This window comes from Tribolium madens, unplaced genomic scaffold (genome assembly GCF_015345945.1).
Source record: "Tribolium madens isolate multiple individuals breed KSU strain unplaced genomic scaffold, Tmad_KSU_1.1 Scaffold_7;HRSCAF=85;Tcas5.2_LG10, whole genome shotgun sequence".
In the NCBI taxonomy this organism is placed as follows: Eukaryota; Metazoa; Arthropoda; class Insecta; order Coleoptera; family Tenebrionidae; genus Tribolium; species Tribolium madens.
This window is the reverse complement of record NW_025401050.1, coordinates 7,214,311-7,229,229: the sequence shown is the minus strand read 5'-3', so window position 1 is coordinate 7,229,229 and position 14,919 is coordinate 7,214,311. Positions and strand designations below refer to the sequence as shown.

Sequence of the window (14,919 nt, the reverse complement as noted above, 5' to 3'; positions counted from 1 at the left end):
AACTTCACTTTCTTAGAGGGAGGTTTGAAAAGAATATTTTTGAGTGTGATATTTTTTACTGTTTAAGTTATAAAAAAGCCTTAAAGACCGTCTTGTAGGAAATTTTATAACCTCTAATTTTGTACGTGAACATTTTTTTCGTAACACGCACCGTTTTCAGGATATAAGCGAGAAACCATAAAATGACACTTTCTTGGTGCCTCTCTGCGTTCACCTCAAAAAATCAAAAACTTTTAGTACGTTTACCTCCTAACTAGTCCAAACACGGCCCAAAAGTCAAAAATTTGGTTCCTGTAGAAATAAGAAATACCCAAAAATTGATGTTCTCATTATTGGCTTTTATTTGTTTAAAGTTTCGATTTCAAAAATTGCTAGTCGTAGGCAAAATCACAAAACAGATTTCAAAACTTTGGACATTTTTCTTAATTAGATGCAGACAATTTGAAAGCAATTTTTTTTTATTTCGGGACAAAAAATTTATTTTCTTGTCGCAAAGTACTTTGACTTAAATAATCGCGATTCTGGTGCTTTTTTTTAAACCAAAGAAAACTAAGAATTTCAGATTTTTGTGGATCTTCATGACAGTTGTATAATTTGAAAAAAAAATTTTTTTCAAATGAAGTTAGGTTATCGCTCTGCTCCTTTAGAAAGTATTTCCGGACATATGTCCGTTATTGGAAAGTTTAATCTTATTGGAACTCGAAAAACACCTTTTTTTTCGGAGACACTGTATATCTTTCTTCAATATGTCCCCGGATTGAGTTTACAATAACTTTTCTCTGCTTTTAAATCCCATCATATTGGCGGTTTTATTTTTTGWAAATGATGTTACTTTGACAAATGAGTTTTCCCATAAGTCGAAAATTAAGAGAAAAATAAACTTTTCTTTTCACTGAATCAGAATAATGAAGTTTTAATAACAGATTTGCTAACTGGTGAAGCAAAAAATGTTTTGGCGTAAAATAAAAGATTTTTGTCAACATACTGCGAGGACATACTATATAACCTGACAAACTGCGTTTTTTTTAATGTTATAAAAATTTTATATCGATTTTGAGAATTTTAAACAGTAAATATTAAAAACAGCACTTTGAAAACGGCCAAGTATTGATTTTTGGTTACTTTGCTATTTTTTCGCAACATCCATGCAAAAAACGCTTCTAAAAAAAGTTTGTTACTGAAAAATTTCCAACCGGTGCCAAAACTGGTTGCCAACATTCAACAAAATTGTCGAAAAACCCATAACCACATGTATGATTGAATACCAACACAACGAACCCAAAATTTTCCAACGTTTGATAATCACGCATCAGTTTTACAGGGCCACGCCGAAAATAGCTTCTCCAGAGCGCCCAAAGCGTCATTCCCAGCTGTTCGTCTCCCAATAAAAAAATCGCACTTTTATTACTTTTCTATTTTCACAATGACGCGCAAATATTCGGTTGAAAAAATCTTCTTGCACAATTCTTTATTTATTCCAAGCGGATTGTTTGACGGGCCTGTTTTTCGATTCTATATTGACTATGAATACATGACGCTTGCCAAATATTCACTTGTATTTTTAAACTATATGTAAATTTGTTTGTTTGTAGTAGCGCGAGTTGAATCATTGGGAATTCGTAAAGATTTAATGAAGACACTGATGTTATGGCAATTAAACGAGATAGATTGAGTCTCTTTGAATGTAAAACGACGATAATCGAGTTTCGTTACGCGGTTTTGAACGGCTAAAATTAAGTTCGCGTTAACAGAAGTGAGAAGATTGATTCTATTTTTACACGAGGATATGACAATTTTTATTTGATCAAATTCAAAAAATCATTTTAATAACCTCCAGTTATTTCAAGTGCTGAAAGGACAAGGTTGTCATTTATTTCATTCGCTTTTATTATTTTACAACAAATTAAATAAATCTTAGAGATAGGGAAGTTTTGATAAAACTATAAATTTTACCAAAATACATTGGCAAATGCTTAGTTAACTATAATTTTTAATTTCACGGCCTTTGGCTTCAGCTTGGGGTCATTATCGAGATTTTTCAATCAAGGATATTTTTGAAAAAAAACAACCCACTATAACATTCACTCAACTGTAATTATTGCAAATATGTTGACATACGGTTAGCACCCACACTTTAATTACTTTTTGTGATAAAACATACAATTCGATAAGCTAAAAATAAATTATTAAAAATTCGTCATATTTATATCGCAAACACAAAGATGAAAAGAAAACTTGGCAACCTGATTACAACGACAGCATTATTGAGTTAAATAAATTTAAAAAGTCGTTTTGGTCTGGTCAAAAGCCTTCACACACAGTTTGTTTATATGTCTGCTTTGGTGCGTGAAAAAAATGTTTTAGAATAAAAATATAAAAAATTTGGGCAAATTACAGGAAGTAATTATAAATGTTGGGGTTCGGAGAAAGTGTCATTAGCCTATTTAAGGCGTTTAAAATAGTTGCTTTGCTTTTTTCGAATTTTGTATATAAACACAAAGAGACAAAGCCATTTATGGATCAGGAAATATCTGGTTGTGTCCCAAAAAACCATGTTTTTGGCACCAATTTCTCTCACATTTTCCAGTCAAATACAAACTTTTCTAAGCCTAGAAAAACACATTGCATTTTTCGTCTGTGTCAATTTTCGCCCTGAAAATGCACAACACACGAAACGTCTTCTATTCAACTTAAAATTTTTCAAACGCTATAAATTATAATTTTTATTATAATCTGTTTTTCAATTCATTAACATATAAAAATAAAATAAATTTTTTAATTTTATTGCGGGCTATGATAAACAGGAAAATATTACGAGTAATTCGTTTAAAAATATTTTCATGCGTACGTATTCTGATTCGATTTTATTCCGAATAAAACAAACAACTTTTTTTCTTATTTCTGTTTATTAATTATTAAAAAACAAACCGCGCTCTTAAATTTGACGCGCTATAGGTACAAAATCAAACATTCAAAAAAAAGATTAAAATATGTAAAATGGTAATCAAGCATTTCGTAAGTAAATATTTTTCAATATTTTTGCTCTTTTTTTCATTAAAGTTGATTTACTCGTAGTTTACAAGTTACTTTTAATAAATAAATTTGTTTGTTAAAAAGTGATTTTCTTAATTTGTCGTTTAGACGTCACTTTTACTCATCATCATCATTAATCATCAAGACATACAATATACTACTTTTTTGACGTTTAGAGAAAAAAATTTTAATTTATATTTTTATTACATTTATTTTAAGAATAATTAACTGAAACAAAATATTTAAATATAACGAACTTTAAACATAACCGAAGGTTAACTTTACACTCCACTTAACGTCAATAAATTTTCAATGAAATTTAAATTTAGCAACTTTGGCGAATTAATTAGTTAATCTTATTTTTACTGTGACTTAAATAATCAGAAAAAACAGTTGAGAAAATGTCTTCTTTTTTAAAATAAAATTTACATTAAGCTCTTTGTAAGCTTACAGTTGTTTTTGTTTTTCATTCAAGTATTTTACAAACATACAGGGTGTGTCAGAACTCACGCTCCAGAGAAAATTTTCAAGTAAGATATCAGGAACATGAAAAAATGTTTTAACATTTATTTTTTGACATTTGACATTTTTTTATGTCTATTTAATGATACTGAAAAACTTGTATATATTTTTTTATAATTATTTAATAAAAGTACAAAAATTTTGCCAATAAAAGCCACAAATTTTTTTGTTTCCTCTTCTAATAGCCTGTACCAAAAAAACTTGAAAAGTTATTTTTCCAACAGAAATAAATAGAGTCAAAGTGCAAAATTTAAACTCTCATAACTTCGATATTTTTGTAGATAGAATTTTTTTATCATTTTTTTCCATGTTCCTGGTATCTTACCTTACATGACATTTATCTCTAGAGCGCGACTTCTGGCGCACCCTATATATTTTGAATGATCGCAAAATGGAACAGTTTTTTTTCTAGAATGAGCTTTTATGATCGTCTACAAGCAATCCACTTAGAAACAAATATTTAACGACCCAAACAAAATTACTCGAAGGTTACACTCGACGTTCTCTGTAATTTTGAATGAAATCAATTTTTCCATTCCCAACTCCGAATTTTTAAATTTAACTCATGTTTTGGTAAATGATTTAATGCCTATTTTAACGCCCAGTAGGCGTTTGCGTCTGTGCACCATTGCAAATTGCGTCCACTCATATAAATTTCCGCAACATAAAATTAAACCCAAATTTCGAAAAAGTGTAAACGCAGCCCGGCGTACATATTTTTAGCATCTTTTTATCTTTTGGCACAAAACCCGGTTTGAAGTCGATTAATTGACGTAAATGTAAATCAATCAGACAATCGCTAAATTGAGTTTCGAGTGGATGAAAATTTTTCAACCTTTTTCTAGCCAAAGTCAGGATAATTTAAAGCAATTGTCTATTTTTACGAAATTTGTCATTTGAAACTCGACCCTAAGGCACGTGGTTACATAAAAGGGACTTACTTCTTCGATTTTAAGACTAGTCCGGATGACTTTTCGCCGGACTTCCGTCTCGTAGGTTTCCTCGACCGTTTCGGCCATCGTTGGGAAAATTGTCACAGTTTACAAGGGGAAAATTCAACACTTTCGTCACTCGAACTATTCGCCGTGGAAACGCGTGCAAGACTGAAGCGTCAGGCTAAAATTAATTTTCTTGACTGAACGGAAGTTGCCTACAACCATGTCCTACTACTTGTATTAGTCTGTCGCCGTCGTACAATTGTGTGGAAAACACACATAGATTCATCTTCAATGAAGAAGAAGAAAAATTGCGAAGTGGCGGTACTTTCGTAACGGCTGGGTGAAGGTTTCACTTACTTCCGGTGGTTGTATAAGAGAGAGGATGATGTTTGAGTGTTTGTTTGAAACTGGTGATTAGAACCAAAATTGCATCACCGAAAAGAATTAAAAAAAAACTACTTGATGGCTTGATGGTTCATAAAATAATAATAATTTACTTTGTAATTAGAAGCTTCTTAGTATGAGGCTTTTTATGTCAAATATTTCTGAAGTCATAAACTAGTTATGTAAACAACCTAGTAAATATTTTAGTTTATGACATCTAAATAAAGTCTGGTCGAACGAAAATATAATTCCGGAAAAAATCAAAAAAATTGTTTTGGTTTTACTTTTATTAGCAAGAAATTATATAATAAAATTTTGAATATTTTTAAGATAAATAATTTTCGAAACTATAAGTTATTTAACTTTTCTAAAACTTCTACATTCTTTTTATCTTTACAAGTGCAAAACTTTTTTAGAAAGTATTTCCGGGCATAAGCCCATTAGTTTTGTTTTTCTATCTTAATTAAAAGAACCACTGTTTAAAATCTTCAACGTTTTTTTGAGACATTCTGTATAAAATTTTCTGATTTTATACCTTTTTATTAATTTGTAATAAACTAAGTAGGTATTTATTTTATTTCTAAGTTTATGTGTTTGAAATACACTAGCCGCCAAAATTAATTTTGCGATTTTTCACATTGCAATATTTTTGTTATTTTTTGTCGGATTTCGACGAATTTTTGTTTGGTCTAAAGAAAAAATTTTGCAGATTATTGTAATTTAATTCAATAACATTTCTAGTTTTGTCTTCTAAATGTGATACTCAAAAGACGAAGGCACTGTTTTTTATACTGAGCTGTGGTGTGCGGAAGAGACAAACTAAGTTTTTTCTGATTTCAGATTATTGCCCGTTCTTTTCTGAATGAGGGCGAATTTGTTCAAAAATTTTATTTTCTAGTGCCCCAGAGATACAAAGCATCGAAAAAGACGTTGCTTTTCTAATGTTACTAAATATTCGTTCGTAGGCTACATAAAAAAGTGGTTAAACCGAAAATTATTGCGTATCACCAAAAGAGCACAATTACGTTTTTGAACACAAAAAATCTGAAAAACCTGGAACTTCAAAGAATTACAGCAAGTAAAACGGTTAATTAATGGAAACTTGTGCCTATTTTGACGTTTTGGCACATTCAATCTACTTAATACGAACATTCATTGAAATCGGAAATGTAATGCTTTTTTTAAATGCTTAAATGTTTATATCTCTTATGTCTCAAAAATTAAAATTATGGAAAATGTGGTACATAATTCAGAAATGAATGGGCAATAATCTGAAATCAATAAAAACTTAAGTTTGTCTCTGTCGCACACCACAGCTCAGTATGAAAATAAGTAAAAAAATAGTGCCTTGGTCTTTTGAGTATCACATTTAGAAGGCAAAACTAGAAATATTATTGAATTAAATTACAATGATCTACAAGGTTTTTTCTTTAAGCCAAACAAAAATTCAAAGAATAACAAAAATATTGCAAGGTGAAAAATCCCAAATTTTAGTTGTTCGGTTAATTTTGGCGGCGGTGTATTTGCAAACATAATATTAAAGCAGCAGCTGCTGTTATCAGAGAAAGGAACTTAAATGCATATAATATTTATTACTTTTAAATTAAAAATGATTATGTTAATTGCAATATAAATATGAAACGCAAATTTAAAACTGAAAGCGTATAAATGATAAACAAAGTAAAATGCAATTCAATGTAGCTAGTCTACATTTTAGTATTAAAATAAATAATTCAAATCTTTATTTAAATTACTATTCTGCTGTTAGAAAATTTAATAAAGCAAATATTTTGAAGTGTCATTTCTAAATCCCATATTGTTTGAACAAAACCTTGCATTGTCTTTTAAGAAATAATTTCCTTATTCTTTAAGAAAAGAAAAAACAATTAAGTCTTTTGTTGTTTAATTTATGCTTAGATTTCTTTATTGTTTGAGTGTAAAACATGAGAATGGGACATGAAACATAATTTGTGATAAATTATCGCTGACATTTTTTTTTATTTAAATTTCTTCGCGTAACTGCTCTTTTAATAAATGCATTGTTAACTGTCTAATGCTCACGAATTAATTATCTCTTACTTTCTTAATTTTTAACTATCAAGCTAATTTACGTTTCCATTAGCACAAAACTAGCCTTACGGATATTCTTGTATTACTGGTACTGTTAGGCCAACAATTGATCGTGTAAATAAGTCAAAGTTAATAAAAGATTCCTTGTTACGCTATCTGACTTGTTGGCATTGTCCGTACAAATCATTTTTAAACCAAGTTTAGAATTTAAATTAATCGTGAAATGTACGAGAATAGCACACCGACAGCTATATCGTATATTTAGATTTGAAACAAGAAAAAACGGAATAAAGAGATTTCAGAGTCACTGCAGCAATAGTCATAATTCTGCTACAAAGTGGAGTTGGTTTTATTCGTTTTAAGATTTTTACAATAAATAAAAGACTGACAAAATTAAATCGGCCTCGTTTTGCGACGGCATTAGAGCGTAACGGGGCTTCAAGCACCTGTCATAAGATTTGTTGTTTTATTATGACCAAAAAAACTGCTAAATGTTCAAAGTGACTGTTAAACGAGTTAAGCTTTTATTTTAACTATTTTACTTATCTTTATGTTACATTTTAAAAATCTGGAATGTTACCTAATAGTGCAGCAGTTGCTGAAATAAATTACAATAATTCGAAAGTGAACTTTAAAATATAAACTTAATTGTATTTTTAGAAGTTAGGTAAAAAATACAAGAAAATCTCCAATTTGGAAAATTTCCAAATAAAAGTTTAATATTTAGGTAAATTATAGGATTTAAATCAAAATCAATTTAAAACACCTGTTCTACTAATTTTTTGTGAAAAAAGTAAGAAGCAAATTAAACTTGTTGCAAAAGTAAGTAACAACAGAACACAATTTTTTCTATATCAACTACAAGTTACAATAATTTTTACGTTATTTTATTTTTTGAATTATTGTTAAACTGTGCAGAACCCCAATAAAACTTTAACAACTAGAAAAAAAAATGTAATTCTAAAATCAATAAAAATACATCAAATTTGTTATCAGCATTTAAGCATTCCATGTAACTGAATCCAACCTGTATAATTTATATTATACGTATAAAAAACAAGTATTTAAATAATGACTTTAGTTATTTATAAAACTTATTTGTAATTTCAGACTTATTTTCTAAAAAAAGAACATACTTACTGGGTGTTTCAAAACTTGTTTTTCAGAAAAAAATGACAAGTAAGTTAGAATACCAGGAACATGATAGAAATGTTAAAAAATTCTATAATTTGAAGGTTTCAATTTTATACTTTCACCCTATTTATTTCTGTATGGAAAATAATTTTACATGTTTTTTTTGATGCAAGATATTAAAAGAGGAAAAAAGAAGCTGTGTTCTAAATTGTTACTATGTTTAACGTTATTTGTGGCTTTTATTGGCAAAGTTTTTTATTTTTACTTAATAATAATGAAAAAAAAACATCGGAAACATTAATCAAACATAAAAAAATCCAATAACAATTTTTTTTTGACAAACTTTTTAAACATTTTTTTTATGTTTCTGGTATCTTATCTTACTTGGCATTTTTTTGTGGAGCGCGAGTTCTGAAACATTTTGTATAGTGGGATTTAACCTAAATGACAATCTTTGTACCTATAACCATCAATAAATAAAAATAATTATTCTTTAAAGATTGTTAGGTAAAAAATTCAATTGTGTTATTTATTAGGTTTAAAAAAAGAAATATTAGCAGTTTTCATCACAGATATAAGAAATATCAAACAATGATTTTCTGAATTTTGTTCTATTCTATTCTATGTATTAATTATTTAAAAGCATGTCTAAAAAGCGTAGCGTGTATTGGGTGTTGCAGCCTAAACTGGGTAATTGTTGTCTTAGTTAAATCATCTTGTATAATAGATAAAATTTGTGTGCACTTGAGTGCAAAAAATTTATTTTTTCTATATTTTTTTTCTTATTTCCGTCGTATATAAAACTTGAAATTATACAATACAAAATTATTAGTTAAAAGAACGTCAGGCAACCAATTATACACGTCTTTATAATTCGTTATCTATACTAAAGTTTTAACGATTCTTATAATAAATTTTTCTACTGTCAAGAGATTTGGAAACATAAATTAATGTAAAATTATTTTTGTAATTATCGATTTTAATTAATAAAAAATACCTACATACAATTTTACTACAAAAATTAAATATTTTTTAACGCAATTATCAAATGTTTCTTTTATTGTCCGCCCGTCCACTCAATTAATTTAAAAAAGCCCAACAGCAAGGCAAACAATGCGTTAATTCCAATTACACTCTATAAAGATAAGAGTAGAAGAACGTCCTCCACTCAATAAATAAACTTGATGTTTTATCAAGACAATAAATCAAACATACAAGTTGCACACATGGTCAGTCGTATCAGTAAATTACACCAAATGTCTGTTGTGATTCAAATCGCGAATTTGTATCAGTAAACACATAAATATACACGAGAACACTCCTGTTTTAAAACACCAAATAATGTTGCAAAAAATAATTCTGCTTTGGTGGTTTTTCAGTTTGGGATTTGGTGTAGAAAGTCGAGAATTAAAATTCCCAAAAGGGTTTAAACTGGGGGTTGCTACGGCGTCGTATCAGATTGAGGGAGGATGGAATGCTGATGGTTCGTATTTTTTTGAAGTTATCAAAAATTATTAAAATAAACCAGGAAAGGGAACGAGTGTTTGGGACACCTTGACCCATGACCATCCGGAATTAATCGCCGACCATCAAACCGGTGATATCGCCTGTGATTCGTACCATTTATGGAAGGAGGATATTGCCAACTTAAAAAACCTGAAAGTGGACCATTACCGATTTTCCTTATCCTGGCCCAGAATTCTACCGGATGGTTTCTCAAATGTTATCAATCCAGAAGGGGTCAAATATTACAATAATCTTATCGATGGACTTATTGCAAACAAAATAGAGCCCATGGTCACTTTATTCCATTGGGACCTCCCACAAAACCTCCAAAATTTGGGTGGATGGACCAACCCAATCATTGCAGACTATTTTGCAGATTTTGCAAGAGTTGCATACAAGATTTTTGGCGACAGAGTCAAATACTGGATCACAATCAATGAACCGGCAAGTATTTGTCTTGGTGTTTATGAATACGATGATGGTGCCCCTGCTTTTGTTAAATCGCCAGGAATTGGGTCTTATTTGTGTGGAAAAACAATTTTGTTAGCACATGCTAAATCTTTCAGACTTTATGATACGGAATTCCGAGCTGCACAAAAAGGTTTAAAATGTTTTAAATAATTAATTAATTATTCAAATTGAGTTTTAGGCAAAGTTGGAATCACAATTGACTCAATTTGGGGCGAACCTAAAACCAACCAAAGCCAAGATATCGAAGCAGCGGAGCGAGAAATGCAATTTGGAGTGTGACAATTATATTTATTTTATTTTTTTTCAAAAGAAAATTTTTAGCTGGGTTGGTGGGCCCACCCCATTTTTGCCCCCCAAGGCGACTACCCCAAAATTATGAAAACCATCATAGCGCAAAACAGCAAATCGGAGAATTTTACAAAATCACGACTACCTCTTCTGACTCCAGATGAAGTAAAATTGATTCAAGGAACTTTTGATTTTTTTGGTTTGAATCACTATCACACTGGACTTATTTCTAATAAGAAATTTCCTGTGGATACTTCCCCGTCGTATATAAAAGATAAAGGGACTGAAGTTAGTGCAAATCCGGATTGGAAGCCTTCACCAAAAATTGTTCCTTGGGGATTTAGAAAGCTGTTAAATTGGGTTAAAAAAGAGTATAACAACCCTTTAGTAATTGTTACTGAAAATGGGTATGGAGATGAAGGAGGTGTGGATGATAAGGACAGAGTTTTATTTCTAAAAGTGGGTTTTTATTGCTGGTAGAAAGTGTCGCTTTTCTTTCCTTGTTTTTGTTGTTTGTTTTTTCCGTGATTTTTTCTAAAACTTATTTTAAATTAACCAAATTTGCAAGACTTTAATTTTTTCTAAATTTTGGACAGAATAATTCACATTTTCAGTAGAGCGCAGCAAAAACTCGCTTCAGAACTAATGTACAATTTATTCTTGAACTTCAAAATAATAAGATTTTAGAATAAACATTCTTTTAGCTACTTCTAAACAGCATAAAAAATATGAATAAAAAGTTGATTTTTTAATCATTGAAACAAGAAAGTGTCTTTATACAAAAATATTGATACTAACTAAAAATTTATTTAACTTTGAACATTAAAAATATATTATGGTTCTAATAAATGAGCAGGACCGTTTCATAGAAAGGGGAAAAAAATGTAATTACAAAAAATTGACAATTTGTTGTAAAACAAATAAAGAAAAAAAAATTTTTTCCCTTGCAAGCAAAACTGATGTTCTTAATTAAAATTGTGATTAGATTTATTATTCTGGCAACAGTGATTAGTGATTACTTACCAGGTGAGTCAAGGTTTTTTGCACTCCGCAAACCACCTCTTTTAAACTAGGAAAACAATTTGTTTGATTAGATTACTTTTCTTATTTGCAAATTAATGTTATAATTTTTTTAGTTTATTTACAAAGAGATATTTTGAGGGGTTACTTTATTTAGTTATTGAGTTTTTTTTACAAGTGTATTAAATTTTTAAATGTTTGAAACAATAAAAAACATACGGAACACATTTTAAATAATTTATTTTTTAGTGGAACAAGAAAAGTGTTACTTTTGTTCATGCATTAGACCAAAAATGTGTTAATTAACCAAGTTTTCAAATTTTAGGTTTTTATGGAAGCTTTGCTTTTGGCAGTCCTGGACGATGGTTGCAACGTCAGTGGTTACACAGTGTGGTCCATAATGGACAACATGGAATGGCGTAGTGGTTACACGTAACTTCAATAATCTTCATTAATTAAAAATTAATGAAAACAATTTCAGAGTAAAATTCGGTTTGTATGATGTTAATTTTACCGATCCTCGCCGAGGCAGAAGTCCAAAAATTTCTGCCCAATTTTACCAAAACGTTGTAAAAACACGTACACTTCCTGAAAAATAACCAGTAAAATACTTCCAGAAATACTGAAAACCAAGCAGGACGTAAATACCCTTACTTACTTCACTGAATTCAGAAAAAAATTCTTTAGGATAGGTACTTTAATAAAGATAATAAACTCTGTTCACAAATATTTCTGGAACTACTTCTTCTATAATAATTAATAAAAAACAATTATTACAAAATTACAGTAGTTTCATTTTAAGTCAGTGAACTAAAGGTTAAGCTTAATCGATGGCAAGGGTTGTAGATGGTAAAAAACAAGAAACGTGTTTGATGTTGGCAGGTAGTCGTCTACCTGCTCTAACGAGAGGTATTAACATAATTTGGCCGAAATGAATTCTTTTGTGAATGAAAGTGGCCACAGTTTGAGAAAATAAATTTTAAATCCTTTTTCCTCAAATTTCGAGATGTAATCCTCTAATCCTTTACCTGGCATAATCCACGTACCCCTCGGCCACGCACACGAAGGAAGGGAGCCCTCTGGAGGCCCTCCCAATGCTACTTGCTGTTACATGCCATTAGTTCTGTCCTGACTCGCGTCCTAGCTGCAAGTTCTCCATTTCCCTCAAGTAAAACACGCGCTCTTTGGTGAAGTGTTCAGTCGAGTAAGTATCGTCCAACTTGGTAAAAATAAAACTGTTTTGGTTTCAAAGATAATGTGCTCTTAATTGATTAATCTCGTCTTCGTGGAGCGACGATAATCAGTGTTTTCCAGTTTTTTGTGACTTGTAGTTGGGGTGTCTGGGATTCATGAGTTTAATTTCGCTCGAATATTTTCATCCCCTTTAAGTAGATTTGAATTTTTTTTAGCAAGGGTAGGTACGAATCTGTTATCGCGACTTGTGTTGAAAGTTTTGCACTAAAGATACGTTGCACACGTCGAATTCTATTTTTACCAACAATGTGGTTGTAGTGATGAGTTTTGTGATTCTGTGTAACTTGTTTAATAACAAAAAATTGCAATAGATTGATGCTTGGTAAAAAAGAATAGCAAACATCTTGATTGGATAAATAATCGTTTCGTGAATAAAATTATATCAAATTTGCAAGTGGTGACCTTTACCCTATTTTATTAGTGGCAGAATTTAGCATTTTCTGAGAATTTTTTTAATAATTTGATTGATAACTTTGACGCAAGCTGATATCAATTCAAGAAATTGCTGTTCAATCATTTTCAGCATCATAATTTTTAATACTGTAATAAAAATGAAAATAAAAAATGCTTTTTGACCTTACCTTCAATAATTATTATTTTGGTAGATATTATACTTTAATTTATTTTTATTTTAAATAACTTACAAATAAGCACAAATAGCAATAACATGAGTTAAACACTTACGTATTTATATTAAAATCAGAAACTAGACAAAGATTTGTTACAAATACAAAAAAATTATTAAAGGCAATAAACTTAAAGGCAAATAAATAAAAATTAATTGTAATAAGTATTTAAGTTGAAAGTTCTATTAGGGGCGAATAATGTAAGTAAAAAAATTATTGGAAAAAAATATAGGAAAAAAGTACTTCGAAAACTAATATTGTTTGAAAAAAGAATTTCGATTTTTTTCTTTTGCAATTGGTTTAAAGAAAAACAACATTTTTTTATTTATAGCCAGGTTTTTCCACTTTTGGGTTTATTTACTGTGTCTTATCATATTTGTGTTTTAATTTTTTTAAAAGAGATATCGATTTTCTAGAATTATTCTCAATGATGTCCATTGTCCATATCTATTGTTCCGATAAACACACAGGGAAAAATTAACATTAAATTTTAGGAACTAATAAGAAAGAAATTACATTGATTTTTTTGGAATAGTTTGGAACAGGCTAATAAAATTTTAAAAAATTGTCAACGTCTCGCTGATTTTAAGTTTTTTTAGCTTTATCAAGTAATTTATTGTGTTGGGGAATTACATTATTTTAGTTTAGTCAAACCTGTTAACTAATTGTTATAATAAATATTAAAACAATGATTATAATTTTTAAAATAATGATTCAATGTTTATTTCAACACTTCATTAACAGTTATGACTACCCCAGTAAAATAATGAAGTTCATACAATGTCTTGATAAGAAAATAAAATCACCGAAATGTCGACATAATTTTTTGTTTGTTTGCAAACGTCACAAAAATGACCACTTGGAGTAAAAAGTTTATTTTTGTTTCTTTCTCGTCTCTTTTGCTGCTACAGCAATTTCTGAAGAAGGTCATTGTAGATCATCATTCATCAGCATTGGACATTGCACTACTAACAGCACTAATTAAATTAATAAACACTTTCGAAAATCTCAACACAAATTCCGATACTGACTCGTGATGTTTGTTTATAAGCGTTGTTATAATTTCATTATTTGCAAAGCGACTTGATTATTATTATTATTGTTCATTTACTTGCTCTTTACTCTCGATGTGAATACGTTTGCACATAAAATAGTTTATTATGTTATTCGGAGTAAAAGTGAGTTTATATAGTTCAGTTGAATTAAAAAACGTTCAGCTTCGCCATATAAACTATCATTCTGGAATTAGTTGTACAAATTTTTGGAATTTAATTGGAATTTGCTTGGAATTATTTGGAAGTATTTGGAATTACAATTTCAAATTATCTTTGGATTGTTTGAAATTACTGTAATTACTTGTGAATTACTGGAATTATATCAGAATTACTAGATTTTTTTACAATTGCTGGAATTTTTTTGGAATTACCAGAGTTATTTGAAATACCATATTGATGACGCAACTATTTAAGTTGGAATTACAGGAATTAATTTGGAATTATAGGAATTAATTTGGAATTATAGGAATTAATCTGAACAAAATTACGATGGATTATTGGAAATACTGGAGTTTTGGCGGATTTTTTTATAATCATTGGAATTTCGTGGAATTTTTTGGTAATTGGAATTATACACATTTTTTTCACGTTAACGGCCCCTCGATAAATTATTAAATT

General features: G+C 29.5%; 3 protein-coding genes across 9 annotated transcripts in view; 2 read left to right on the top strand and 1 right to left on the bottom strand.

Moving 5' to 3' along the window:
* The window catches only part of LOC123009597 (tropomodulin), a 33,567-nt gene extending 28,887 nt beyond the window's left edge, over nucleotides 1-4,680 (bottom strand). For 3 of the 6 annotated variants that reach the window (XR_006413026.1, XM_044406012.1, XM_044406010.1), the window contains exon 1: nucleotides 4,497-4,678. Coding sequence is in view for 4 of the 6 variants with exons in the window: in XM_044406012.1 (XP_044261947.1) it covers nucleotides 4,497-4,574 (78 nt within the window). In the remaining 2 variants the exon portion in view is untranslated. Of the gene's footprint in view, nucleotides 1-4,496 lie in introns of all 6 variants that reach the window. The other 3 variants (XR_006413025.1, XM_044406011.1, XM_044406016.1) reach the window with 2 other exon arrangements.
* Nucleotides 4,681-9,283: 4,603 nt separating this feature from the next.
* Nucleotides 9,284-12,141, top strand: LOC123009587 (myrosinase 1-like). The gene is made up of 6 exons (XM_044405995.1): nucleotides 9,284-9,564; nucleotides 9,610-10,188; nucleotides 10,237-10,331; nucleotides 10,380-10,805; nucleotides 11,692-11,798; nucleotides 11,848-12,141. The coding sequence occupies exons 1-6, from the start codon at nucleotides 9,423-9,425 to the stop codon at nucleotides 11,963-11,965; spliced, it is 1,467 nt and encodes a 488-aa protein (XP_044261930.1). The 5' UTR covers nucleotides 9,284-9,422; the 3' UTR covers nucleotides 11,966-12,141.
* Nucleotides 12,142-12,486: 345 nt separating this feature from the next.
* Nucleotides 12,487-14,919, top strand: part of LOC123009939 (tolloid-like protein 1) — an 18,209-nt gene continuing 15,776 nt past the window's right edge. Inside the window, exon 1 of one of the 2 annotated variants that reach the window (XM_044406527.1) lies at nucleotides 12,487-12,570. The gene's annotated coding sequence lies outside the window, so the exon portion shown is untranslated. Of the gene's footprint in view, nucleotides 12,571-12,629; nucleotides 12,781-14,919 lie in introns of those variants that run through there. The other variant, XM_044406528.1, reaches the window with a different exon arrangement.